The sequence below is a fragment of the Montipora capricornis genome, chromosome 6 (genome assembly GCF_036669925.1).
Source record: "Montipora capricornis isolate CH-2021 chromosome 6, ASM3666992v2, whole genome shotgun sequence".
Lineage (NCBI taxonomy): Eukaryota > Metazoa > Cnidaria > Anthozoa > Scleractinia > Acroporidae > Montipora > Montipora capricornis.
Genome location: NC_090888.1, coordinates 763,589 through 790,448, shown reverse-complemented (window position 1 = coordinate 790,448; position 26,860 = coordinate 763,589). Strand labels below are relative to the sequence as shown.

Genomic DNA, 26,860 nt, shown 5'->3' with positions numbered 1-26,860 from the left:
TCTGAATTAGCCACACATTTCCCAGAAACTTTCACAATTGCAGATTCATTTGTTGGAGCTACTGTTTGTGGCACAAGTAATAGACTACCAGGTAAGACCTTTCCTGGGCAGACTCTGTATGTTACCACAAATGAATTCAATACAATGCAAGCCCCTTGGTCATGAATAGCAAGGAGTACCTTTGACGTTCCTTCCTTGATAGGAAGTGATAATTTGGCAACTACCCAAGGAATGATAGATATGTTTGAGATATTTCCAGGTAAGGACACTGTTTTCATTTTACTGTATTTTCCACTTCTTGGATCAAAATCGGAGCCATTGGATTCCTCAATAACTTGATATTCATACACATCAAACTGTTCCTTGCAATTTTGTAAATTTTCAAGTAATGCACACCGCAATGATATCGTGTAGTTGATAGTGATGTCAATATGTTTTAGTTTGTTTGGATAAAAGGCATTGCTCTGCAACCAATTGCTTGGTTGTTTAGCCTCGATATCACAGACAGAATATGTTGATCCCTCCTCTGCAGGGGCCAGCCACTAAAAAAAAAATAAAAATAATGAACTGTCACCCTTAAATGTAAGGTGCCTGGGGTCATATTAACTTACAAGATGCATCAATATTTAGCAAAATGACTTCAACAGTCGAGACAAATTATTTATAATAACTCCTTTTTTTAATCTCACCCCAGAAGCCTTTGCATCACCACTTTCTTTCTCTGTTTTCCAAAACCAGCTTCCAGGTCCAGTTTGACCAGGTTTGGGTCTCTGCAATAGGATTGCTGTGTAGTGATAAAAAAAGCAAGCACATACACATGATAAGAAATAATTATCAAATACAATTTTTAAGACCTTTCCAGGCTCATGTGAATCCTTGTGTTTGCACTAACAATGGAGTAAAACTAACTGAGTGATTATATGAGAGTTTTTATGTATTTTATACCAAATTTTATGGTACTTATTACGAAATGTGACAATAAAATAAACTTGATCACAGCAGCAAACTTTTGGGCCCAGTTGTTCAAAAGGCGATTTATGCTAATCCCAGATAATTTAAAAATTAACCAAGGAGTTTATTTCTTCACTCCCAAATGCTGTTCAACGCTGATATTTGGCAAAACTTTACATTAGAAGAAGTCAATCTCGAAAAACAAAATCAAGCAAAAGAAACGTTCACAAAAAATTGGAAACATTAAACATAATTATTAAGTTTACGCTAATCCTGGATTAAGTTAATCATCTTTCAAACAACCGAGTCCTGGGGAAAATGTTGCAAGAGACACATTTCCCTTGCACATTAGACATGAAATGTAGGAAAACTGTATCTTTGGGGAGTGTTGAAAACACTGACCCCTTGAGTCCATGGACTACCCTGATAGACTACCCAAATAGATTACCCCAAAAAGTACTATTTCAAGTGAGTCCTATTGACAGTAAACAGCGTCACAATTAGTGCTAAGCCATAAACATCCATTTTAAACGGTGTTGGTCAACAACCCATTTTAAAAAGGTTAGCCAGTCAGTAACTGTTGTGATAGCCAATTACTTCATGTAAGGGAAGTGAAACTGGTGCCATTTTTGAATTTAGGTGCATGAGGCTGTGCAGACAAAAATAAACAAGGCACATACAATGTACATTTAAGTGTATATTCAGTTCTTTCAATAGTACTCATCCAAGATAATATTTGTTAGAGTTATTCTAAGAAGATAAGGAGTATATTTGCCACCACCATCTCCTTATTGTAAATACCCATAAAGATCTCTATTTCTTATTGGTAAATATATTATTGCTACACTTCTTTCAAAAAATTATAGGTTCTTGAAAAGTAGGCCTTGACCAAACCTGACACATATCTTCCAGTCTAATTTTTCAAGTATGTAAATAGTCAAGCAAGTTTCACAAAAATTGTTCATCAACAATCTCAATTTGCAAGGCCAAGGTAAATGTTGCAGAAAAAGAGCTTCACAAACTTTTACATTCATTTTATCTTCACAAGGTGATATATTAATGAAATCTTATCAACACTCATTTTTTCACTCAATTTATTTTTTATTGCCCAGTAAATGAAGTTATAGAATGCCTCTAAATGAAAAGAAATTTGGATAAAATATATTTGAAACAAAATTCCTGAAGTTTTTTTCTTTTGTGGTACTTTTTTAAACAACTGCTACATTGTTTTCTTAAACAACATTTCCATGGTTTGCTTAATTAATTAATTAACAGGAAGTATTATATGCATATATATTTTAATAAGGCACAAAGAAGCCACAGTTTTATAAATGTTTTGAAGTATGAGATTTGAGGCTCTATGAGGAAGAAAAAATTGTTTCTCTCAGTGTCTTCAATTAAAAGACTTTTCAAGGCACATTGCTGCAAAAATTAAAAAGAAATTAAAGAACTGCTTTTTCAGAAGATGCAAATCATAGGTTCCAAAAAGATTATGGGACTTCCAAGTTCTTTACTTTTGATGCATGGACAAGTGAGAATGTAAAAAAAATTGATAGCAAAAAAAACCCGAGGTGTATTGTCTTACAAAAAAAAAACACAAGGTTTGTAAACCACACCACAATCAAATATTATCGAGCCGATATCACTGGCCAATTTTCCTGGGCGCTAATTTAATTACCGACTCCTGTAAAAGGATCTTAAGCACGAGCTAGCATAGGCGCGGTCAAGTCCATGCAGGAAATGGCACTTAAAAAACGCCTCGAGGCTTTAGATTCAAGTGTTCCCTGAAAGCAATTTGCATTAAAAATACTGCTGTCGCTTAAAGAATTTGCATGTATCGAGAACATTCCTGTTGTGAAAATTCAATTCCTTTGTAAACCTGAATTCAACCATGCAAGCCTCCTTCTGCGAGAGTTCCGACACGGCGTATTAAGAATTTACACAATCAAGAAATGTTGCGAACTTTAAGTTTCCATTCTTAAAGAATCTTCTCAAAAGCAGCTGATCTAAAGCCTTTCTCTGACAGTTGTTTACAATTTTCATTTATCTTCGAAATCTAAACATTTGTGTTTCGGTTCCAGCTTGTATGCAAATGTTTCCTCTCGGTGTGAGTGCAGTGAACAAAAGATCTAGAAACGGACAGTTTGTTGTCAATGTCCTGATTTTTCAAATTTAAGACTGTCAAAAAATTACAATACGAAAAGCAAAGAACATGGCATCTGTTTACAACCCAAAGAATCCGCCGTCCTCTTCGAATTGTGTTCGGTACATTCAAGGCTTGAGATCATTAGCAGACGAAAACCTCAAGCTGAGAGCCATTAGCAAAATAAAAAGGTGTTTTTACGACAATAGAAGCTCCTTGGAAAGATACATTTCACGGAATCAAAGGAAGCGAATATATATTGCATCTAAATTTTTCGAGGGTTTTCTTTAAGAAAAGGGAAGCTGTATCAATCGGAAGTGACAATCTGGAGGCGATAATTGCTATGCAAACATAGGAATATCCCAAAAAAACCCACTCAAGTTGAGACGGTATAAAATACGGCGTGTTGGGTTTCAAAATAATTTCGAGCTTAGGGCGTGTGATTAACGAAAAAGTAATGATCACAAAGAACCAAGCGTTCATAACGGATATAGAAAGTATTCACATTACGTCCTTTGACTAAAAGAAAATTTTTGTTTCGCAGAGGGATGGCAAAGAGTACGTGCTTTTGTTTTAATTTCGAAGTAACTTACTTCATGTAGTCAACGGCGCGCATGTTATTTCCTTAAACTACACTCTTCCTTTAGCCGAGAAAACGCTATGATTCCGTTACCGTGTTTTCACTGTTCATTCCCTAACATAGTCAGTGGCTTAGCCTTGTCCGTTTCTCTTTGCACATAATAAACAGTAGCGACCACCCAGTGAGCTGCGCTCAGAGTTAGCTTTCAATAATTTCACAACATGTACAGTCATTATTCCTTTAAGCGTCCGAATGACAGATCTTTTTAGCGCTTGGAAAAGTCACCCACATCGGACAATGAATCTCCTTGCAGGTCAGATTTAATATGTAGTTTTTCACAACACCCCTTCGTGAAGTAAATCCGTCACATACAGCGCTACCCTTGGAGAGGAAAGCCACAAGCCGTGAATTGAATATGTTGTACTTAGAGAATTCGCGACCACAGAATATCAGATTACCTGCCTTAAATCGAAGAAATTCAAAGTGAGAAATAACACAATCCTACCTGTTTCTCCGGTTGAAAAATGAAAGAAAGACCAACCCACTGTAACAACGAAAACCCACGCTTTCCACGACATTCCTGTCTCCCTCCTTCACCACCATTCAACCGCAGTGCTTGTGTTCACCAGTGCAGCGGGGTTCTTGAACAGAAAAGGAAGTGAATTAGACGGAAATGACGTAGTTCTAACGATTACTGTGTCCTTTTTTGTCCTTTAGTCCTTTTAATTTTCTCTTCAGCACATGCTCGTTTTGTTGTTCGATAAAAGTGACAGGAATACATTTTCTATCCATCATTAAATTCTCCACTCTTCGCACGATTTTCCCAACTATAATGGGCAGTTCTCGAAGGACAATCAATTTTTGCGTAATCTCTTTCGAATCTCTTAATTGTTTTTTCCGATCGCTTTGGACTCATAAACATGCAACGAAATTTGAATTCATCAATTATTGAAAAGTGTAAATCATTTTCAGCAGGTGTATCCTAAACTCCACGCGAAAAATTTGAATAAGTCATTAACTTGCCTCATGAAGGCAAAAAAATATGCATTGTTCGGCTTTTGATATAGCGCGAAAACAAAGGGCGACAAAAACGGCTTGGAAGTCTGATCTCTCTCGACCCGTATTATCAGTTGTAAACGTTAAGCCTTCATTTGATTGATTTTATTGACCTCCAGCTGATTAGAAGCTAAGCAAAAGAGCGGTGTTCGGGGAAGCCCACAAAGAGAGATTAGGATGGATTTCTAATGAAGTATGTTGTGCATTTTAGCGTTATATGACTTTATATTTCCGCTAATTCATTGTAATCCTTATTAAATCTAAAGAAGGTGCCCCGAAATTAAAATCTGAGCATAAAAAATGCTCCAGGCTCCGGCATCCGTGAGCCGACCAGCAATCCCGGAAAACGACTTATGAGGAAATTGCTGTGGTTCAGCAGATCCCGACTTATCTAGATTTCTTTCAAGATTAGAAACTCACGAAATAAGAACTTTCCAAGGATTCAATTTGGAAAAAAAAAATGCAAACCTTATAAAACGCCGACAGTTTTACGAGTAATTAGCTTGTGCAAATAAGCCGCGAAGTGCAAAGTTTTCATTGAAATCGAGAAGGCAAATAAATTCGAACAAATAATGGAATACGAGTGTCATAAACAGTGTGTAATCTGCCGTCAAAAATAAGTTTTAGTTCATTGACGGAACAGACGGAACATATGCACACACCTTCTTCACTGCGCTTAAAGAAACGTACATCATTTTCCTTTAATTTAGCACCACCGTAAATCACTCTTTTTGAACGTGAAATTCTGAGTAAGCAAAAAGCCCATTTGACCATGTTCACTAAATAACCGTGATGATCATAGAATGTCATATTAAAAAGTCGACCGTTTGTGTTTTAATTAAAGCTTTTTACCGAAGTTTAGGGTTAGTGTACTTAGCAGAAAGACCCCGAAAAACCACAAAAAAAAAAAAAGAAAGAAAAGGAAACATTTTGTTCGAATATTCACGACAGAAAATCCGATTCTTTGATTACAAATTCTGAATTTCCATTCGATGGCAGAGATAAAAATCGCAAGCCCATGTGCACTACAATTTTGTCTGGAAGGTCTAAAGTCTGAACAGGAAAAGTATTGGAATTTTGAACAGGCTCTGATGTATTTTAGTCGCTACATGGTGTCATTGTTTTCAGAGAAGTTACCAGGTCCCAGTTGTTCGAAGGGTGGATAGCGCTGTCCAGTGCATAAATCACTATCCACTTTTGCTATCCGGTGGATAGCGATTTATCCGTTGGATAGCGTTATCAACCTTTTGAACAACCGAGGCCAGGGCGTTAAACGGCTGCAAATTGAGTAACTAAGAGTACCGGTACTTGCAGTCCGAATGAAAATATCGTTCCCACGAGGTAAAACTTACACATATTTATTGATCAGTACTTTCCTTCGTTTCTTTCGCTCCCTCCAGTTTTCGATAGTTGCTGGTTTTTAAAGCTGATGAAGTAGTTTATAATATTGGAATCTACGTAAAGATGTATTAAACGGATGCCAGACACAATTGAAAATTAAAACTTTCCAGAAGCAAGTTTAATCATCCTTAGGCCCATTTCAAACGTCGAACTTTTCATGTGCCGAATCTAATTCAAATGAGCGACAACAATAGATTTTTCTCATTCGCATTTGCTAGGCCGTAGCCAGTATGAGGCAAACCGAGGCACTTGCCTCAGTCATTTTTAGTGATTTTTTTAAAATAAAGCGTGATTCTAGTGTTGTCTTTAAAATGTAATCCTTATAAACACCTAAAATACCTAGGAAGAGAATTTAACCATGGACATTGCCTCAGTCATAATTTTTTTCTGGCTACGGCCCTGATTTGATTCGGTACATGAAAAGTTCGACATTTGAAACGGGCCTTAGACATATATACTCGCCGCAATATTCATGTTTGCCGATTTAATATAGTATGTCACGAAGTTTGCCTTGATGTCTCCTAGTGAACGTGTACACCGCCCACCGGTGAAGAAAGGAAACATGCAACTTACCACTTCCTGTTCCACTCAAATGCTTGACATCGTAGACATTACAAATCATTTTTTTATATTACGCACCCGGAGCAATACATCAAGTGGTTGTGGGTTTGATTTCTGATATTCTTTAGGGATCTCTCTAGTTGTGAGAAAAAACGTTCATCCGGTAGGCAACTGTAAGATGAAAATACTTTGTTTCTAGATAAGAGAGACCCTGGGAGCGAGGTTGAAAAGGAGGCTGCTGAATTATTAACCGGGACGGAAGTTAAAAAAATTAAACTGACATCTGCTTTGTGTCTGGAAGAAGGAAAGCCGGACCGACTCCACGTTCACTCCACAAGCTACGAGACCGACGAAGGGTTCAAGTTGATGTATTCTTAAATAAGCTGAATACGTAAATCCTCTTAAGACTTCTTTTTCCTGAATGGGCTCAAATATCCCGTACTCTGAGCCGTGTGCAACTAGAACAAGAAATGTAGAAACTTTTCTATATTTCTCTTTCAGGGTACAACTTACCGAACACACCCAAGCTGAACGTACAACTTTTTCATACTATGTTTTCCAGAGTTCTCTACAACAACAACAAATTTTTAAAAAAATAGCTGAATGTAATCTAACTGTGTCGCGTAAGTGGTGATAACTACTAAAAAGGCGACTTACTGTTTCTCTCCGTCGGCCCATTTACTGTTACCACGGTGAAAATCAAAGTTTTGAGCTATTATCGCCAACAACAATTCATGTCAGTTTCCAAGCGGTGCGCTCGTGCCGAGTTATCACGTGAATGAGATCTCAAAATAAAGCACACGTTTCTGATTGGCTGTGCGTCTGCGCAGTGATAAAGGTATTTGACTTCAGAACCAAGGTGTTACAGAAAATTTAGGCTTAAAAGATCAGTATGTGCTTCGTCGGCAAACATGGTAACTTTAATCGTGAGCTAATAATTTTTGCCATCTTGTAATGAATTAAAGTACACCGTGACTGAACACCGCGAAATGATAATGATGAGAACTCAGATAAACTAATATCTTGCACACTTAATCAAAGTTTATCCCTTTACTTTCTTTATAAATTAATCATGTTTTAACTGTTTGTGTTAATCGCGAGCGCCTGGAAGCTCACATTTATCGACTGACTCATTTGAGGTCACTCTCGGTGACAAACTGAGAGCAGCGGTTGATAACTGTATTTCATTTACAGTGTTCAACAAATTAAAGATCTTTCCTCCAGCTTGTTAATTACAAGACTACCCACACAACATATTATTAAAAGGACGTTTACGTGTTGGTAGCAAAACTGCCAGAGGCTCCACGGGCACGAATGGTCCTGGTGATATTTAGCGGCCACTGGCAGGCGCCTGAAAATTTTTGAGTGCTCATGTTCTGACGTTACCTGAGACGAATCAATATATTCAAGGCACCAGTCATCATCTATTCTTAGAAAATAAAAGCGTGCCTGTTTCCTATATCATGGGAAACTTACATTAATAGACTGTTTACTACAATGCGGAGCACTCAGAGAATTAAAATCATTTGATACAAGTTTTGAATTATTCTCGTTGCGTGCTTTGAAGTGTTTCCAACGCTATATCGGCAAATTTCGAGGATTCTTGAAGTTTATTTCAAATGAACAAGCATTTTCTCTTACCTAGTTAAATCATTGTCATTGTTTGGGAGAATCATTCAAAGATTCCCAGTTTTATTTGGTGAAATGATTTCCTCTATGTTGCTTCCTAAATAGATCACCGTGAGACTTTTGTGATTTGTTTCAATGGACTGCCGTGAAAAATATCACCCCTCAGAAATATTAAGGTCAAATATGACATACATTCCTAGCTGATATTCTCAACTGGGGGAAGCTCACATTTATTAAAATATTGTATTCGCCATGACATCATTTCTTGTACAATATCCTAAAAATGTTTAGAAAACCAAAATTAAGAAACGAGAAAGTTGCCAATGTGAATGGTCAAAAAATGTGCCAAAAATAATATTGCAAAAGCACCCAAATGTTTATGGCCATAAACCCAGTTTTTTCTTTATTTCCCAAATTTGTCATTTTCATGGCGCGCCAATTGTTTTTGTGGTGTGGTTTATCGAGAGTGAATTTTCAGTTTTTGCACACACAAAATGGCAATAATAAGGGTAGTTTTTTTCCCTAAACTTTGTATTGTTAGCCCATCTAGTTTTTTTGTTTGCTTTTTTGGCTTTTAGTTTGTTTTTCATATCATAGGACAATACAGTAGTGGTCCGGCACGGTCTACTATTTTGTGTTTTCATTTTTGGTTCACTGTTTCTATTAGATGCCCTCTGGATTGCTAGGCCATTATTAAAGCTTAATTACAGTAGTATATTTACAACTTTGCCAATGGAAAAATAATACACCCTTCCAAAATTTGGCTTAAAATTACTATGTGGTAAAATAGTGCATCGATATGAAGAATGAAAACCTTCCGAGGAAGACTTTTCATAAAGTGAATGATGGGAGAACAATTGCAAGTCATTTTTATTCGTCAATTTATATCTTTCTTATAATTATCCCGTTTATAATGAATAGAGACAAATGAATGATTGCGTGGTTGCTTAGCACTGCATGATGGAGGCCGTTTCAGGATTTCGTTCACAAAGTCAAGCAATTTTTATTCGAGCACTCCACAGATACCGCGAGTCTAGTTTGTGAGCATCGAAATTATCTTCTTCTGACCTTTCTCAGCTACATACATTTGAAAGCATGTGTTTTTTTTGCAACCATTAGCAACCACGGCAGGAACCCATGGGCTCCTGCAACCACTAATGTTTTAAATTTCGGCTGAGTCCTCGCCGAGGAGAGATTTTGGTAACTTTCCTTGGAGATGACCAAAACTGATAATGGCCAATGGGGGCAAAAATGAAGAAATGATCATGCATTGGAAGAAAAATTATTATGTGGCCAAGAACGGCTTCGTAGAGAAGACATTCAGTTTCCTCGCATTCAAAATTCCCTGACTGAGATGTGGAGGGAAAAGTTCTCCCTGTCTACTCTCTCAGTACAAAAAAAATAATCATGGATCCGCGGAAGAAAAAATAAACAGAAAATGATAGGTTCAATTGGCACTTGAAAGAAGAGGGAATGAATAAATCATGAATACCAGAAAAACCTGTAACAGAACAGATAGCAAACAGATAAGTGTCTGCGACAGCATTAGTTATATGTTTCTATCCTCCATTCAGTTTAGAGAACGCCGCTTGATGTTGATAGGCATGTTAACCTCGAGCTCATAAAATAATGAAGAACAAAAAACTCACTATGTCCTTGCTTGCTGGTTATTACCAGTGTCAAAAGTAATGCTGATATAAGAACAGTACCTTACTATAGTAGAAATGCATCTTCACCCTTCAAGTGTTGGTAAACACCTAGTCTCCCAGTTCTGTAACAGGGATTCATATAGCTTTTAAGACTTTTGCTTCGAAACGCAGCCGGTTTGGAAGGAAAACATATCTGCTTCTCGATCTACTTCAGTTGAGGTGTGTGCTTTGAAGAGGTTTCAGTTTTCAGATAGACAATTCTCTTTCCTCTGACCTACGTAGTGCGTATAATTGATTCGATAATTGTTATTTGCGTGCCCTACTCAAAACGCTACTTTCATCATCATGGCAGAACTTGATATCTGTGTCTAGTTATTTTATGGACTTTTTGTTTAGACAGCAAGATTACTACGGAGGTAAACAAGGTAATCGTTAACCTTATCTTGCCTGCAGGGGAGAGATAAGGTGAAGTGCGGTCTCTTATCAGGGTTATTTCAGAAGGGTAAATCATTAGCTGCCTGTAATTTAGACCAATGCAAAGCCTTCAACCACTTGGAAACTACTTGAAGTGATAAGTCAATTAGTCTACTCAGTTAGACCAGCGAATTAGTCGACTCAGTTAGACTAAGCGATCTATTGCACTATTGGTGCTTAATTGTAAAGTAAACGGGGGAGTATGTTTTTGAGATTCGCCACTTGCGTATAGTAAATTTTTATTCCGTTTTCAGGATTAGAGGGAGAGTAGTATTTTACAATTATGTGTTGATAAACCTTCTGCATTGTTCCACGCATATCAGATGGTGTTTCAGTAATGACATTAATTCTGCTTTCTCAAGAAACGGACCATTAAAAGACAGTAGATTAATTAATGTCTTTACATATGAAGTGACCTAACTGCCGCAACTATATTCCTACCAGTAAAAGACTACAGATTGGCGTCTTCGGCTTTTGCATTTGCGAGCTAAGGAGCTACCTAAGCCAACCTAAGCCATGATGGAAATTGTAGGGGAGAAAAACATAACTGGAAAGACGAAGGAGAGAGGAAAAGTGTATTCCTCACGTTAAAAGCATTTTGCGAAACAAACTGATATCGTACAAAAGACTACACGGATTTCCTAAAACGTCTTCTTTAAAAAAAGATCGTATGAACCAGTTGACACTGATATGATGTTAACAAGCGGTTAGCACTGGAAAGATCATGTATTGCGGAGGAGGGAGGGGGGAGGGGAGGATTGTTTTGAGTCCGTCTTCTCGCTCGGTACGACTTCGCGAATTCTCTCAGAGGAAATGACATCACGCAAATAACTACACGCCTCAAAGCGGTATTTTCAACAAGAACTTGTAAAATGTCGGAAGCTCGTATTATTTCAAGGTTAGGAACTGTTTAACTGATCTACATGAACAAATTATATTTTAATAAATGGTCTTAAACTTTGATTTGTGAAAATATCGGCCCCTTTTTTTTCATAAACATGAACTTTGTTATAGTTTGAAATCATAATAGTAAAAAAGCTTCCTCGAAATATCCAATGTATATATCGAGAGTTTGCCGCAGGCTACCGCGTATGGAATAATTCATAAATAGATTTATCTTGGTCTCGTGTGGAATCGGTTTTATTGAAAGAGTGCAAGTGGTCCGTTGCTAGGAACAAGAATTCTGCCTTTAAAACTGTTTCAATCGAAACTGTATTTCCCATTACAATGGAATATTAACGTAAGCATCCAATTTGAAGGAAAAGGCAATATGTCAAAGGGAATAGATTTGTTTCCAAACTTGGAGACAAATTTATCAGAATTAATTGCTTTTTTTTCTAGATTATTCGCTTTCTTTTGTGATGCCCGTAAATCACCAAGTTGTTTATGTAAAACGACTTTTATTCCCGGTTTTCTTGGGATACAATTTCTTGGTAGAAGAGCTAGTGGTCTATGGCGGCAAGGACGATTTTTAACAAATGAAAAAAAATCGTGGGAATTTGTTGAAACCAGCATCAAGTCATTTCCCTATTCAATACATGAATCAAATCATTGGCAGGTGTGAATCTCTAGTGCTTTTATAGACAGATTTGTAAGACCTAAATGACTAAATCGAAAGATAGCAATTTGCAAGATGACGATAATAAATCCTTTTCAGCAACTGTCTTAATACGAAAATAAGCTGCTGCGATTGCTTTTTTTTAAACAATCGGATGCGTTGCACGGGAAATTTGAAGTCAAACGAATGCAGGCTACTTTTGTGCTAAAAATCAATTACTATAAATTCAGTGGGCCGGCCTCAAAGCTTATTTCATCCAGGAGAGAAATTAAATCTTAACACAGAAGAGAAAACATTACTCTTCATTTATTTTAGGATAATTAACACCAGTAACAAAATAACTTGGAAACTATACTTACGTGTTGTTCCATAGCAAAAACGGCAGACTTGTCACCGTTGCTCTTTCAGAACGGCAAATAAGTCTACGTTATAACGGTGATTATCCCTGGGTGAAGATGCTCAGACGAAACACCACCTCAGTTATTCATGAGTGATGTTCCCTTCATACACCATCAGGTGTTGTCTTAAAAGACAGATAGACTGTAAATGATAAAGTTGCATAGACGCATATTCATGAGGGCTTCTGCCGATAACCATTAATTCGCTTTTAATGGATCCGAAAATTGTGGCGAGATTTTTATCACCCCTTTGTGTTTTCTTTTGTTTTGAAGATCGAGAAATTTTGCTATCTGTTTTAACTGCTGAAAACTCCTAGGGACAAGATCGTTTAAATTCTGAATCAACATTTTTCGTAAAATGCAAATACGAAAATTATTCTCAACAGCAAATTGTTAGAGGACATGCTTCCTATTGGATAGTCATGACGAACGGTTTTTAGCAACATACAGATTGTTAATTAGAACTTACACTGAACAATGAAGGTAAACTGTAGGAAGATACAGCCTAGTAGCTTTATTTTTCATGACAGCTCACCAGGATATTGCGATGGAAAGATCGTTGTGACTTTATAAAGAATAATACACAGTTCCCCAGGAAAATACTTTACCGGTAACTGCACTTCAACACTGCGATTCAATTGGCATTGTATTTCGCAAGTGCTCTTTATCCATGAGTTAGGCTAACAATGCATAGATTGCGATCACGTTCCTCAGTACATGGGGTCTCATGAAGAGTTAAGTGTTAAGGGTATGCTCGACAAAAGATTGGTACAAGCTAGAGAGAACCTCTATCTCGAGGAGCATTTTGTTAATAATCTATTTATTGCTGTATTTCGGTTTGAGATTGAACGAATAGTTGTCCCTTGTTTTGTAAAAAGGGTCTCAAAAAAGTCAGGTATTATTAAGAAAATTTGAAGGATACCACTTTCGAATTTTTATTCTGAATTTACTCCAAACGAATATGGAGTCCCGCCTTCTTGGCTGTTTTTGATGTACTTGACTTTGCTCGCTAGGTGGTGCAAGAAATACAGAAATTATTCAGCTACAGAACTACTTCAGTAGTTCATTTAGAGACGCATTCAAGTCGGTTTGGATAGAATCTATTCCCATGAATTTGAATCGAATCCCATAAATGATTTTTAATAATTAAAAAAAAAAAAAGATTTTTTCACACTCCTTGGAGACAAGCTACTTCAACTTTTTATTGCTTTGCAGCTACCCAGGCATACAATCACTCGTTCGGTCTTGTATTTCTACAGTTTTAAAATTAAGTCGTTTTTGTGACATTTCAATGCAGTTCTACGTAATGTTTGTGTGAAAAGAACCTAAATGTAGATCTTGCTGTTTTCAACAAGAACTAGTTTGATGAGAACTAAATCAGTTAATCAGTTTTACATACACTGTATTTTAAAACGTTGAAGTCACGCTGAAGTTGTACGCATTTTTATCAAAAGGTAAGTTCATGCTGCTGGACTGACTAGACATCAAATTAGGTTTTTCTTCTGAACGGTTGTTTCATCCCGGAATCAATGCAGGTCATCAGCCTTGCATGTCGAAATTGACGTAATCCTTGTCATTGTAGACGTCAAGGTTAACGTATGTCTGTGTAAACAACAGAACAAAATAACTTAAAAGGAACTCTCAATTGCAGGTGCGAAGCTAACTCATGTAACTAATCAAAGGGATCTTCAGTATTTAGAATTTAGAATAGCCCCACTGTAAGCTCTTTTGGAGATTTATTTTGAGGGGCTGAAAACAGGGATGGCTGCTATTAGAGCTCTTGCTTTGCATCAATCTTTTCCAAGTTCGATTCCCGGTCTCAACGCCGTATTTTAGGTTACGTTTATGGGTTCTCATCTCAGCCCTGCTCAGAAAGTTCTTTTTTAGGTTCTTCAGTTTTAGAGACAGTTGTTGCTCAGTCGGTTAGTGCGCGGCCTCTGGGCGGAGGTCGCCAAATCGATCCCCGTCCCATTCGATGGACGTCTGTTTCGACTTTCCTGTGATCCGTGTAGCTGTAGCTTTGAATACCCCGTAAAACGGAGCATTGACGGAGAAGGGGGAGGGGGGGGGGGGGGAGAGGGAGTAAAAGGTGTGCACGGAGGGCCGCAATTTTATGAATAACTCTTACTGGTTCACTGTCACGTCCTACCCTACTGAAATAAGGACCTTTACCTTTGTCTTTTAGGGACCAACTTTGATCTGCCTTTATTTTATGAAGATTGATTTGATTTACAGTCTCCCAAACAACCAGAGTACTTGTGCTCGGCTAGGTTGAGATTTTGAGTGATAATAATCAAACCTGTGCCTGACGTCCTGTACAGGGCTGCAGGGATGGTGCAGTGGTGAGAGCACTCGCCTCTCACCAATGTGGCCTGTGGCCCGGGTTCGATTCCCTGACTCGGCGTCATATGTGGGTTGAGTTTGTTGGTTCTCTACTCTGCACCGAGAGGTTTTCTCCGGGTACTCCGGTTTCCCCTCTACTCAAAAACCAACCTTTGACTTGATTTGCTTACATCGTTAATTTCAGTTTACAGTGTTCCCAATTAGTGCTCTAGCGCTAGAACGACTAGACACTTAAATAAACTTCCTTTCCTTTCCTTTCCTTTAGCATAACAACTATTACTCCCCACATTATTTTTCTCCTCTCTAACAACTTTACCACTCTGTATATTCGACAGGGTCCTTTCTTTGTCCCCTCTTCAACCCCCGAACGGAGCTGTACAAAGTCCCAGTCGGTATTCGACCTACATTCAAACATCATGTAAAATTGTTGATCCGCATATTTAGACATTTTAATTTCCTCTCTTGACAACTGACTCTTCCTTTCCACATTCCATGCGTGCTTTTGGACAGGCAATCTACCCATTTTGACAGTCACCTGCCCCTTTGGAAGTTCGGCCTACCATTTTCGGTGGTTCATGCGACCTTCCCGATGATCAATTGATCTTCCCTTGTAGATGATTGACATTTCCTTAGACTTACCCTTGCCACATTTGACCTGCCCTTCTCGATACTTGACCTCCACTTACTCACACATTTTCATCATGTTGATATCCCTGATCGACCTGATCTTTTCGCTTGTCGATTTCCCATCCTCATCATTCTACAACCCTCATTGATATCCCACCTTTCCACTTTCGTCATACGACCTATTCTTTCAGTCGGAATCTTACCGTTTGAAAAGGTCGGTGTTGATGAAGAAAAAATGTTACAAGCCAAAATTTTATGCTTTGGGCTGGATATAGGGTAATGGAATCCTTTTCGTTTCCTAGATATACCTTACGATCAGCCATCAATCTTCTCATGGCTGTACATATCCACGGGAATGTTGGGCGATCTTCGGGTTTCTCTGACCAGCATTCAGACATAACGGAATACCTGGAAAAACATAAATTTAACGAAAGAGATTGCTTTGTTCGTTTTCATATCCCTTTGTGTCGTCTCAGATTTGTTATGAGATATGGCTGATTTTCTCTGAATGTCAGGAAAAGGTCAGCTTGTTTAAAACCATTTTTAACTGACGGAAATTCGAAAAGCTTAACTGGTCGATCTATCTTGCTGTATCATCAAACTCATTATTCTCCGCTTCGTTTCTGTGACTCTCACTCTGCCGGTCTGGCATTCTGTCGCTCAACCGATGAAACCCGGATATTAATCAGACAATCAATCAATATTCGATCCAACTATGAATCAACCGAGAAGCCACTCAGTCACTCCCTCACACAATAAATCAATGAAAAAGACAATAGAATTGCCCAACAAGTTGCAGACAATCGAAAAACGCATGCACGAGTTCAAATTCATCATTCGACAACTCAGTAAACTCTGAGGTCACAAGACTTTGTCTAAAACCAAGCACGAAATGGAGCACTGGGTCAGAGGCGCAAAAAAAGGAATAACTATGGTTTCGAAAAAGAAACCTTGAAAACGTTTCTTACATTTCATTTTAGTTTGCTCTTAAAGAGAAGCGCATTGGTGCAACGGACTTACAGTTCTTCTGAGATATGAACTGGGCGTGGCATACGATATCCTCCTTCCAGCAAAGAAGCTACCTCTCGAGACTTGACTCCAGGATATGGTGAGTCCCCTAGGAAAAAGGAGTAAAAACGTGGGAAACCCTTTTTTATTTCCCTAACTCTTGCTAGGGAAAGACTATTGTTTCATTTTTTTTTCTTTTGTTACCTATGTTCCGCGAGCTTCACGGATTTTTACACCGAGGATGAATAGGTGAAAAATATTTCTCTCACGCTTATAGAAAAAAGCAGTTCCATCGCAAAAAAAAAAAAGAAAAAGAGAAGTGTATAGTTACCTATAGTGAATATTTCCCACAAAACGATACCGTATGACCATCTGATATAAAATAAGGAAAAAGAGGGGATAAACATTGACAATAAAGCCGACCGCGTCTAATTACTTCACCGGCAAGCATTCTTCAGCGATGGACACGGACAACGTGCATTATTCATTTTGCATCATTTTATTTCTGTATTTTTTGTTGTTTGCAAGTTCAATGGTTGAGCTTAGGGTGATCGATACTTTGTCAAAAAAAAAATGAAGAACTCCAATAAAATACAATATATTAGCATAAGTGAGGGTAACTATTTTTCAAAGCACAGCAAACTAAGTTCGAATCCAAGATTCTCTATATTATATCAGCAGATTGACTTGTTACACCGACCCAACAGCCTCAAGTAAAATTTGTTTTTCCTTTAGATTAGACAGACAGATTCTTTAACTTGTCTTTTAGAGCTTTTTGTCAACAAAAATAGACTGAGTTTACTCAGAATCAAGTGTAGGAAAAATTGTATGAAATGATTATGTGGTCACTGCATGATAAGGAAATTACATACACGTCACTCATTGTGCTCGATTCACCGAGAAAAAGAGATTCCGGGGGCATCCACTTGACCGGAAGACGAGCCTGCGAATGAGAATATACGAATGAATGAATTAATGTATCAGTCAATCAATTCAGTCAGTCAGACAAGGATGCAAGCAAGCAAGCAAGCAAGCAATTATTGAGACTACAAAGTTAAGAAATCAATTTTTTCATAGACCCAGATTATTGAGCCCTTGCATTTTGAAATGAAACGAGTGAACAACAACAATAACAACCTTTATTCATGTTTATTTCCCTGATATACTAAATATATAATTACCTTTGGTGAATAAAAAAGACGAAAAAGGGCTGGCTATCTAGAATAACTACAAAGTTAAAAAAGATAGGTAACCAGAGTGATGCTGATTGCCTTGAAGTCTAACTAAACTGGCTAAGAACCGCACCTGAGAAGTTCGTACATATATGTCGGCATTCACATCACGGGCAAGTCCAAAGTCTGAAATTTTACATACTTTGTTTTCGCCAACGAGAATATTACGGGCAGCCAGATCTCGATGAACAACCTGCAATCACAAAAGGATCATATCATTTCCAAAAGAGTATTGCCGAAGTCGAAATGATTTTAGTGACTTCATTATGTTGAGACCATGGAAGGTGATGGCAACCACTTCGGTGAAATTGATGATAATGATGACGAAGTTGAGAGATGCATTCAACAGGAAGAGATGAAATAATGATCTAATCTCACCCTCACGCTGGCCAAATAGCTCATCCCATCTGCTGTCATCCAAGCAAATGACAGGAGATCCATCGCAGTGAGCCTGGAGGTGGGCTTCTTCTCTCCTGAGTTATAAATGTCGCAGTGACCTCTGCTCTTTCGCAGATAACCCAGCAAATCCCCATAAGGCATGTACTCCAAGATGATAAGAATTGGATCTGCAAATACAAGATGAAGTGGTCAGATAAGGATGAGAACCTGTAGGAAAACCAGGAAAGCTCTCTGGGAGCACCAATTTTTACTTAAATTAATTAATTAATTAATTAATTTACAATTGAATGGTTAAATACCACAAGTAACGAAAGAAATTCCCATTAAAATGAAAAAATGAAGGAAGGAAAGAAAGGCTTTTAAGGATAATCCGTACAAAATCATTTAACTGAAAAAAAAAAAATGCAACGAACATATAATATTAGATCCAAGAACAGGGCGCCCCACACCCTTACAGCTGTTGCATTAAAACTACTGATTCGAAACTGCTAAATGCTAGTAGCACTGCGAATGCCTTTTGACAGCAGGTTCTATGAGCCAACTAACTGGTGGAAACAATTATATTTTAAGACCTTTATTTTGGTATATATTTTTTCTTAATGACAGATTGTCGTGTTTTCCAAAGGAATTGCGGTCACCATCCGAGAGGAAGTGAACGCGATGGATGGATATCGGTATTAATAAGGGCATTGATTTCTTTGAATGAAAAATGTAACTTTAGCCTGGAGGCTGAGCTTTTTCAGTCGCTCTTTTTTGTTCTGTTGAGGATAAGGTGTCCATTGTATTGAACAGTATTCTAGGCGGTTTCAGAGTTTTCAAATCATTTAAGCCTCTGCAAGTGCGTTAAATTAGTCTTAGCATTCAACCAGTCTTGGAAACAGTGGTCTCAATTTTAGTTGAGGGCACCTCGAAAATATCTTGAAGAGGAAATTTCAATTCCAGACATATGCAGTCGTGTTTCAACTGCAACAGCCTCATTTGCTGACTCATGGAATGCTCAAGCTTAATACTGACATAACTCACCACTACTACTTTGGCAGCCAATGAGCTTTAAAACATGAGGATGGGGCCTGAGACATTTCATCACATGTAGCTCTGTTAACATGTCTTGTTTGTCTTTCAAAGTGGCATTTTCTTTTTAGGAAAAGAAAGACAAAAATAAATTTACATTTCTTCGACTATCGGGACGCTTTGCCTCTTAATTTGTGCACCTGTTTGGGTCCAGAAAACTTTTATAGTGTTGCAATGAACTTCAAGAAAAATCTCACCTTTGAGAGATTTCACAGCTACGGCAGTGTCATCGAAAATCGCTTTGTATACTTCACCAAAGTTGCCACTTCCAAGTAGCTTTATATACTTGATTTTGTTTCGTTCTAACTCAATGCAGGGAGTGACATTCAAATCCATATAATGTCTGTCATTCATCATAGCGTCTGTGTTTGTCCCCGGCATAATAAAGTCTATTGGAATCTCTTCTTCAATGCGAGCTATGGTTTTTAAAAAATATTGTTACGACTGAGTGTAGGAATATGAAAAACATCAATCTTCTTTTACTACGCAGATAACCTTCCTTTCACCAGCTTACCTTCCGCGACGGAGAGATTTTCAACAGGACGCATTTTTCTGCAAGTAAAAGAAAATTTGAACATCCTTGAAGGGGAAAGGTAGACGGAGAAAATACGAGACGTTACGTTACTCTAAAGGCACAAGCAGTGCAATGGTAGGATAGAGATTGAACGCTTCCATGATTTATCTATCGAATGCTGGTAGTTTCCGGTTTGTAAAAAGGGCGCAATTTTTACTTTTGGCTGAGGCGATGATTTGAATGAAATTCCCGGCGGTCGTTGTGCAAGCGCTAGTAAAAACACAAAAATAGTGATAAAGACTGACCAATACGAAGGGACAGGAATACTTCGCATTATTTAAGACTATTAACCGCTGAAGTACAAACTTTTGTGAGCGTTTAATTTGTGGTCTATATAAATAGTGGACCCTCCAAAGAGAAAACACGTGCACTGTGTTGGGAAAGACAATTCCTTGAATGATCATCCCTAAGATTATCGGCAAGAGATCGTCGGGGAGGGATTGGGGGGGGGGGGGGGCGGTAAGGCCCTTGCAGTGCGCACATACCTACAATCCGTGTCAAAAGACTTAAGGACACTTCTCAAATTTTGGGCGAAAAGTAGAGAATTTACTGTACATGCTTCCACCGTTCGGTTGGCTCAATGGGTCGGAGTGTTCGGTTGGCTCAATGGGTCGGCATTGTTCTCCGAATGGTGTCCAATGTTAAGCCCCGTTGGGCTAGGTTATCTACTGGATGGGTGACCTTCTAGAGATAACCATTGCCGTACGCTCCAAAGTTCACTCAGCTTTCCATCCATTCGTGGTGGGTAAAATGAGTGCCAGAACTGGAGACAAGCTGTGTTGTGTATGCAACGGGAGTGGCGCCCACCCCTGTGGACGCCGCAGGGGTTTTCTATCCCGTTGCACAGCGCATTTCAGAAAGGATTAGTCGAACTGTGAACAGTTGGTTCCCGCGACCGAAAGCCCAGGAAAAGGTTGACCGGCCACAATCTGCCACAGTGTACGAAATCAGTTGCACCAACTGCAGTTTTGTCTACTACGGTCAAACTGAAGGATCACTAAAAACTGGGATTACAGAACACAAACGGCATGTTTCTATGTTCGACCATGACTCTAAGATCTCCTGCCATGTCCACGAAAACAACCACGAAAGGGATTCTGGAAGTGTCAGAGTTGTTGGACATGAGGCTAACTATCACGAGCGAATTTCGTTGGAATCCTGGTTTTCAATAAAGGTCCGCAATCTGGAAATGACCACGCGCAATCCCAGAGGTCCACAAGTCTCTGGCACGCGCGTAAAGGCTGCGAAATAGGAGATACAAAAAACCCTCAACTTGTCGCGCAACATTGTTTCGTTGCAAGTTTTGGTCGATGTTTCGCGTTTTTCACCTTGCATGATCAACTTGACCCGCAACAAAAACATTTGTTGCGGTTGAAGAAATGCAGCGCGCTGATTGGTTGATTTGCTAGTACACGAGCACATTTGTCGCGTGACAAGTTGTGACCTTGATGAAAAACGAACAACAAAGCCAAAATTTGTTGCTCAGAGTAGACCCGCGCTCTACTTTTCGCAACAACTTTCTTCAGCCCGCAACAAATGTTTTTGTTGCGCGACAAGATGATCATGCAAGGTGAAAAACGGGAAACATCGACCCAAACTTGCAACGAAACAATGTTGACGCGCCAAGTTGAGGGTTTTTGTATCGCGTATTTGGCCGCCTTAAAGGCCATGTTACACAAGGCAATTTTTCTTGCAACTCGCAACGCAACGATGACGAATAAAAAACCTTTCAAGTTGCAGAGTTGGCAACTTCTTTCGCAACTTGCAAAGCGTACAATTACAAACAAGATGGCGGACGCGCTAAGTCGCCGAGATGAGCTCTGATTGGCCCATTCTGACAAAATTGCGTTGTGAGTTGCAGAGGGGATGTCACACCCAAGCAACTTGTCTCGCAACGTTTACGTTGCGAAAAGTAGAGGGTCGTTCCACTTTTCTCGCAACCCGCAACGCAACAATTGCAGTTGCAAAATGGGGTGTTACACGTGAATCTTTTCGCGCAACTTGCAACGAAACGTTTGTTGCGATGCGAGTTGCAAGAAAAATTGCCTCGTGTAGCATGGCCACAGGGTCCAGAGGAGATATGTTTGTCGTTAGAACATCAAAACCCGTCGAAAACATCTGAAATAATGGGTTATTTTGATCGCGTAGACGATCGCGTTACAGTTTCGTTACACATTCTGTATACCGCAAACGAAGAGACTGAGGGCTCGCAAGATCGGCTTACAGTATAAAATACGGAAAGGGAGGAAACTAATTTGGGGCCGATTTTCGAATCCCTGAAACTCAAATGGAATTGAATTAAATTGCCTAATTTTACTAACGTGATCTAGAATTGTTATCTATTTGCCAAATACTGTGGGAAAACGGCATAAGAAAGCGTTCAAATTCATTTTCGGCGACCGAAATTTACGGCTTCGAGAGAGAGCTTTCGTTCGATGTGCACCGCAACATATGGTGACGGAAATGACGCGGTAAAGTAAATGTGCGCAAGATCGGAAGTAATTTTAAGATGCCCCAAGTTCGAAAACACCAACGGTTTCTTTTGCACTTTCGACTGTTGACGTGTACAACAAATGTCCAGTCTTTAAAGATCTTTACTTCAGTTAAAACTCGGCTGCCTTCGCATAGATCTTGTGACTGGACTTTTATCCATTCAAAGAAATCGTCGCTAGAGCTAGATAAAAGCCAATCGAATTCTTTTGTGAAAGCTGGCAAGTCTTCCCATTTAACACGGTCTTCTTCCAATCTTGAGGTTTTTGAAAGTAGGTACTGCCATACTCGGCCACCGTTAATTCTTCACTGGACTCTACTCGCCCGTGGAAAGGCCTCCTTTAAAATAATCCCCAGTTCTTTGACTTGCAATGGAAAATTTTCCTTTTCGGAGCTGTTATTTACATAGTCGTCGAGTATTTCTTGTACGGAGATAAAGTTTTGTTCGTCTCTTCGATAATTCATTGAAAGCCTGCAGGTAAAATAGTCAAGTTCGATCAGGGAAAAATCAAACACGGTAATTTGTGGCTCACGTTCGAAAGCCAACTGGTCTGATATCTTACCATTTAGAAACAAACACGTGTTTTTCTCTGTTCGATACTTTGGATCTCCTCTCGTCCGGCTGCTTTTCGCGCAACGGAACGGGTCTTTTCAAGGGAGAAGCCGCCATTATTTTAAAACTCCCTCTACAGCTGATGTTTTGATTCTCGAACGGTCTGTTGCTTTTGCGTTTCCGGTGCCAATTCACTTCCGTCACCAAGTGCTGCGGTTCACATCGCACGAAGTCACGTGGTACAAGTTTCCTCCCTTTCCGTATTTTATACTGTAAGCCGATCTTGCGAACCCTCAGTCTCTTCGTTTGCGGTATACAGAATGTGTAACGAAACTGTAACGCGATCAAAATAACCCATTATTTCAGATGTTTTCGACGGGTTTTGATGTTCTAACGACAAACATATCTCCTCTGGACCCTGTGGCATGGCCTTAAGTCTCGCGATACGTTTTCAAGAAACTTCAAGCGCATTTTTTTCCTCAGCGCGCGCTCGACGTGCTGTTATTTGAATCACGCGTACTAACGTTATATTAACTTCAACTGATGACGGCTTAAGCACCAGCCGAAATGTTTTGAACGAGATATCAAAAAGTAGTCAGTGTCAAACCATTATCTTACTATGTTAGCTCCTGACTACCACTACTCTATTTTTAAACTTTTAATTACCTTTGGTGATAAAAGTATAAAGCGGCTAATGTAGCCACAATCAAGAGGATGAGTGTACCGAGGAGCACGGTCATGACGAAGTAAATTGTAAAGGTTCTTGATTGGTTTTCACCTGGAAAGAAGACTGAGACCAAGAACATTGAAACTGCATGTGCAATGAACTACGACACGAGATTCGATTAAACCACAAATAAGTATTAGCTTGCCCCGGATCCAATACTCATCTAATCGCACTTGATCATTACCATTAACTTAGAATATTAGCATTCCGCAGACCCGCGAGATTGCCAAAGGTGTCCCGGGGCTCATTTCTCGAATGTCCCGAAAGTTTTCGGGTCCTTTTTGTGTGCTAAATTTCCCATCTATCTTGAAAACGGAACTTCTCAGACAGTTTGGATTGGCGCAGTGTTTATAGCACTCGCCTCCCACCAATATGGCCCGGGCTCGATTCCGGACTCGTGACTATATGTGGGTTAAGTTTGTTGTTGGTTCTTTACTCTGCTCCGAGAGGTTTTTCTCCGGGTTCTCCTGTTTTCCCCTCTCCTCAAAATTAGCGTCTCTAAATTCCAATTCGATCGAATGCAGGACCTCCCTGAAAACAACGGTTCTTCATTCTGACGAAGGGTTAACGCTGGAAAGGAGTGGTAATAGATCTTTCATACGGTTCTTGATTTCCCTTGTTCAACTCGACGCAGCACCACAGCACTAAAGGTCTGGCCAAACACTCGCAACATTTCAACGCACCATCTTGCAACATTGTTGGGCACAATGTGTTGCATACATTTGGCCTTGCGATATGTTGCAACATGGTGGATGATGTTGGTTCAAATTTGAAAACGATCAAATTTTTCGTGCAACATTTTGGATGTTGTATGATGTTGTACTCGTTTGGCCGCGTTCATGCAACATCCAACGCAACGCTAGATCCACTTGTTGCAAGCCAGGTGCCTGGGGTAATAAACATCGACATGTTGCGAATTATGCTGCGTTGAAATGCTGCGTGCGTTTGGCCAGTCCGTTCAACACGTAACTAACATATATCGCAACATCATGTGGCTCCAGCGGGATTCGAAGCCATGACCTCTGCGATGCCGATGCAATGCTCTTCCACTGGACTGAGTGTTGGAAACAAGTCAATTTCTTGGGCTCGTTTGTTTGCGTGAAGGACTCGATGAATGAAATGAATGTATATTTGAAGTTTGTCCAGCTGAGATTGAGGATCACTTAATCGCTCATTTGACTTGATTCAATTAACATAAAACAGCTCCGTTTTGAAAGACTTAACGTAAACTTGTTGGCTGATAACCGAGCTTTTACTCTACAGTCCTATAGGTAAAGCAATAATTTATACGTTCAACTTCTGCACTAGTGAAGGCCAGGCTCGTATCATCACCGTCGTATGGTTTGTGAAAGTGATAAGCAATTTAATAGATCGTTGATTTGATATGACAGATCAAGAAACGAGAGGTTCTAAAGTTTGTTGCTTGAGGGACAACGTATTTATAGATCTTAGAGGTTGATCAACAACTTTACATTTTACATGACAAATTCTTAAGTAAGATTTAAAACGTCTATTATCGGATTGACGCATTCCATAGCAATGTAATTCACGTAACAAAATGTGCTATCGCCTGTATCTAAGGAGTTTTTTCAGGTCTAAAATACAACAGCATTAACAAAATATCTATCAATTTTCTTTCAACGATGTCCAGTTGCTTCAAGTACTACTGTATTACCGTAACTATAGAGTGAATTTTTTTTTTCAAAGTGGTAACCCTGACTTAACTGGCTAGCCGGTAGCCATTACCTTTATCCATATCAAGCTATGATCTACTGATGATGCGACAACAAGCTTTGTGCTCGCCGTCAAAAATTATGAGTGCAATGAATCAGGAACCAACCGTTTTGAAGATGAAACGTTGTCACACCTGCAGGCCCCTTCCCATGGCTGTTGACAGCATACACCTGAAATAATGAAGTTGAAAAAAAAAAGAAAAAAAAAGGATCCCTCAGTAGCTCTTTTGATCTATAATAAAGATTTACCTTGGATCTTAAGCTCGAATTTCAGAAACACACCGTGATTTATACCTGGAATTCATAGGCTTTGCCAGCCATCAGGCCCTCAAACCGCTGACTCAGTTGCGTTGTGTTGACATTCCTCCGGTCCACCATGTCATCCGCTCTGATGTAGGTCACGTGGTAGTTCAGTATGATTCCATTCTTTTCCTCCAAAGTCCAAGATACGAAAACAGCATCCTTTTGGCTGAGTCCTTCAACATAGACTTCCGGTTTACCAGGATCTACATTTGTATTAAACAAATAAACATTTAACACTAAAGACTGCAATGCCGTGTAGAGATCTACGCATTACGTTGGATCAACACAAATAGCGATGAGCATTAACACGCCACAGATAGGGCAGATCAAACAACGTTCACGAAGGCATTCTCTACAAAATGGAACTACGGTCGGCCAAACCTAGCACAATCTGTGCTCAAACTAGAAAGCTGTCTAGTCAGACCTTTGATCGATTTCTAGTTATTTTCACCTGGATGCGGTGCGGTGCTTCGGGATAAAAGATGGACCATATGGCGTCTGCCTGAGCCGCCTTATCTTTGCTTTCGGCCCAATTTCGTTGAACTGCATTCTTTGAATTTCGGTACCTAGTACTACAAGGAAGTTTGATCAGCAGGGACAGTTTCTTTCTTCTTTCTTTTTTTTTTTCGAGTTTTGGCGAGGTCTTTGCGGTTAAGGTAGAGTACTAGTTGCGGGATTGGGAAAACCTGTCATCACTAGGTGGGTTGCACAAAGCATAAATCTAAACAAATCATGTCAACGTTGTGAAAAATGCAATAAGAATCGTCATCACTAGTCAATTTGTATCTCAAAGACTTAAATTTCTTTTCATGAGTTTTTTATGGTTTATTTCGTAGCATTTTAGTTCGGAATACAATTGTTTTGCTGCAGCAGTTTCGACAATGCAGAGCACGCGCGGCTGACTTGAGCATTCACGAAGACGTCCGCTTTTTCAAGTTGACCCTGGTGACTTTTTGGCCCGTTAGTTTCTTTTGGTTCTGTATGGTAGCCGGCTATATACATGAGGAAAGATCACGTATTGCCAAGATCACTTGACGTACCATTAGCGTAGGTGGTGAAGTCGATTGAGACTCGGTATGAGCTCCAAATGCAAATGCTGACTTGGTTCGTAGAGTATACCCGTAAAGAAGTCGATAGTATAAATTAAGTTCTACAGAAGATTCGAAAAATAGGTTCACTTCTCGAAAGCCACGGTTAAGTTTTTTTAACTGCTGTCACGTGTCAATTTCCTGTACCAATATTCTTTACCAGTCTCCCTGCAACTGAACGCGTGTAATAGTGAACACCGAACTTAAGAGAAATGTCCAAACTCACGTGATTTATTTGTTGCCAATGTGATGAAGGCAAAGTTCCTTTCAAGTCCTTACATCTCTCGCGACAAATCACTCGCTCTGTTCCTT

The 26,860-nt window shown here is 39.2% G+C and overlaps 2 protein-coding genes across 12 annotated transcripts in view; both read right to left on the bottom strand.

Moving 5' to 3' along the window:
* The window catches only part of LOC138051128 (ephrin type-B receptor 1-B-like), a 23,963-nt gene extending 13,808 nt beyond the window's left edge, over positions 1–10,155 (bottom strand). For 2 of the 5 annotated variants that reach the window (XM_068897277.1, XM_068897281.1), the window contains exons 1-5: positions 7,350–7,467; positions 7,206–7,260; positions 4,180–4,315; positions 690–784; positions 1–542 (exon numbers count right to left, since the gene is read on the bottom strand). The exon at positions 1–542 is cut by the window's left edge and continues 128 nt beyond it. In XM_068897277.1, coding sequence (XP_068753378.1) covers positions 1–542; positions 690–784; positions 4,180–4,252 — 710 coding nt within the window. In that variant the 5' untranslated portion in view covers positions 4,253–4,315; positions 7,206–7,260; positions 7,350–7,467. Of the gene's footprint in view, positions 543–689; positions 785–4,179; positions 4,316–6,704; positions 6,881–7,205; positions 7,261–7,349; positions 7,474–10,030 lie in introns of those variants that run through there. The other 3 variants (XM_068897279.1, XM_068897278.1, XM_068897280.1) reach the window with 3 other exon arrangements.
* A 3,422-nt stretch (positions 10,156–13,577) lies between these two features.
* LOC138051130 (ephrin type-A receptor 4-A-like) overlaps positions 13,578–26,860 on the bottom strand; it is a 53,282-nt gene continuing 39,999 nt past the window's right edge. For 4 of the 7 annotated variants that reach the window (XM_068897283.1, XM_068897282.1, XM_068897285.1 and 1 more), the window contains 13 exons: positions 25,452–25,663; positions 25,265–25,328; positions 23,364–23,487; positions 19,595–19,632; positions 19,278–19,496; positions 19,033–19,143; positions 17,989–18,176; positions 17,684–17,803; positions 17,251–17,321; positions 16,710–16,750; positions 16,391–16,487; positions 15,679–15,778; positions 13,578–14,002 (listed from right to left, as the gene is read on the bottom strand). In XM_068897283.1, the coding sequence (XP_068753384.1) occupies positions 13,940–14,002; positions 15,679–15,778; positions 16,391–16,487; positions 16,710–16,750; positions 17,251–17,321; positions 17,684–17,803; positions 17,989–18,176; positions 19,033–19,143; positions 19,278–19,496; positions 19,595–19,632; positions 23,364–23,487; positions 25,265–25,328; positions 25,452–25,663 (1,448 nt within the window). In that variant the 3' untranslated portion in view covers positions 13,578–13,939. The remainder of the gene's footprint in view (positions 14,003–15,678; positions 15,779–16,390; positions 16,488–16,709; positions 16,751–17,250; positions 17,322–17,683; positions 17,804–17,988; positions 18,177–19,032; positions 19,144–19,277; positions 19,497–19,594; positions 19,633–23,363; positions 23,488–25,264; positions 25,329–25,451; positions 25,664–26,860) is intronic. The other 3 variants (XM_068897284.1, XM_068897286.1, XM_068897288.1) reach the window with 3 other exon arrangements.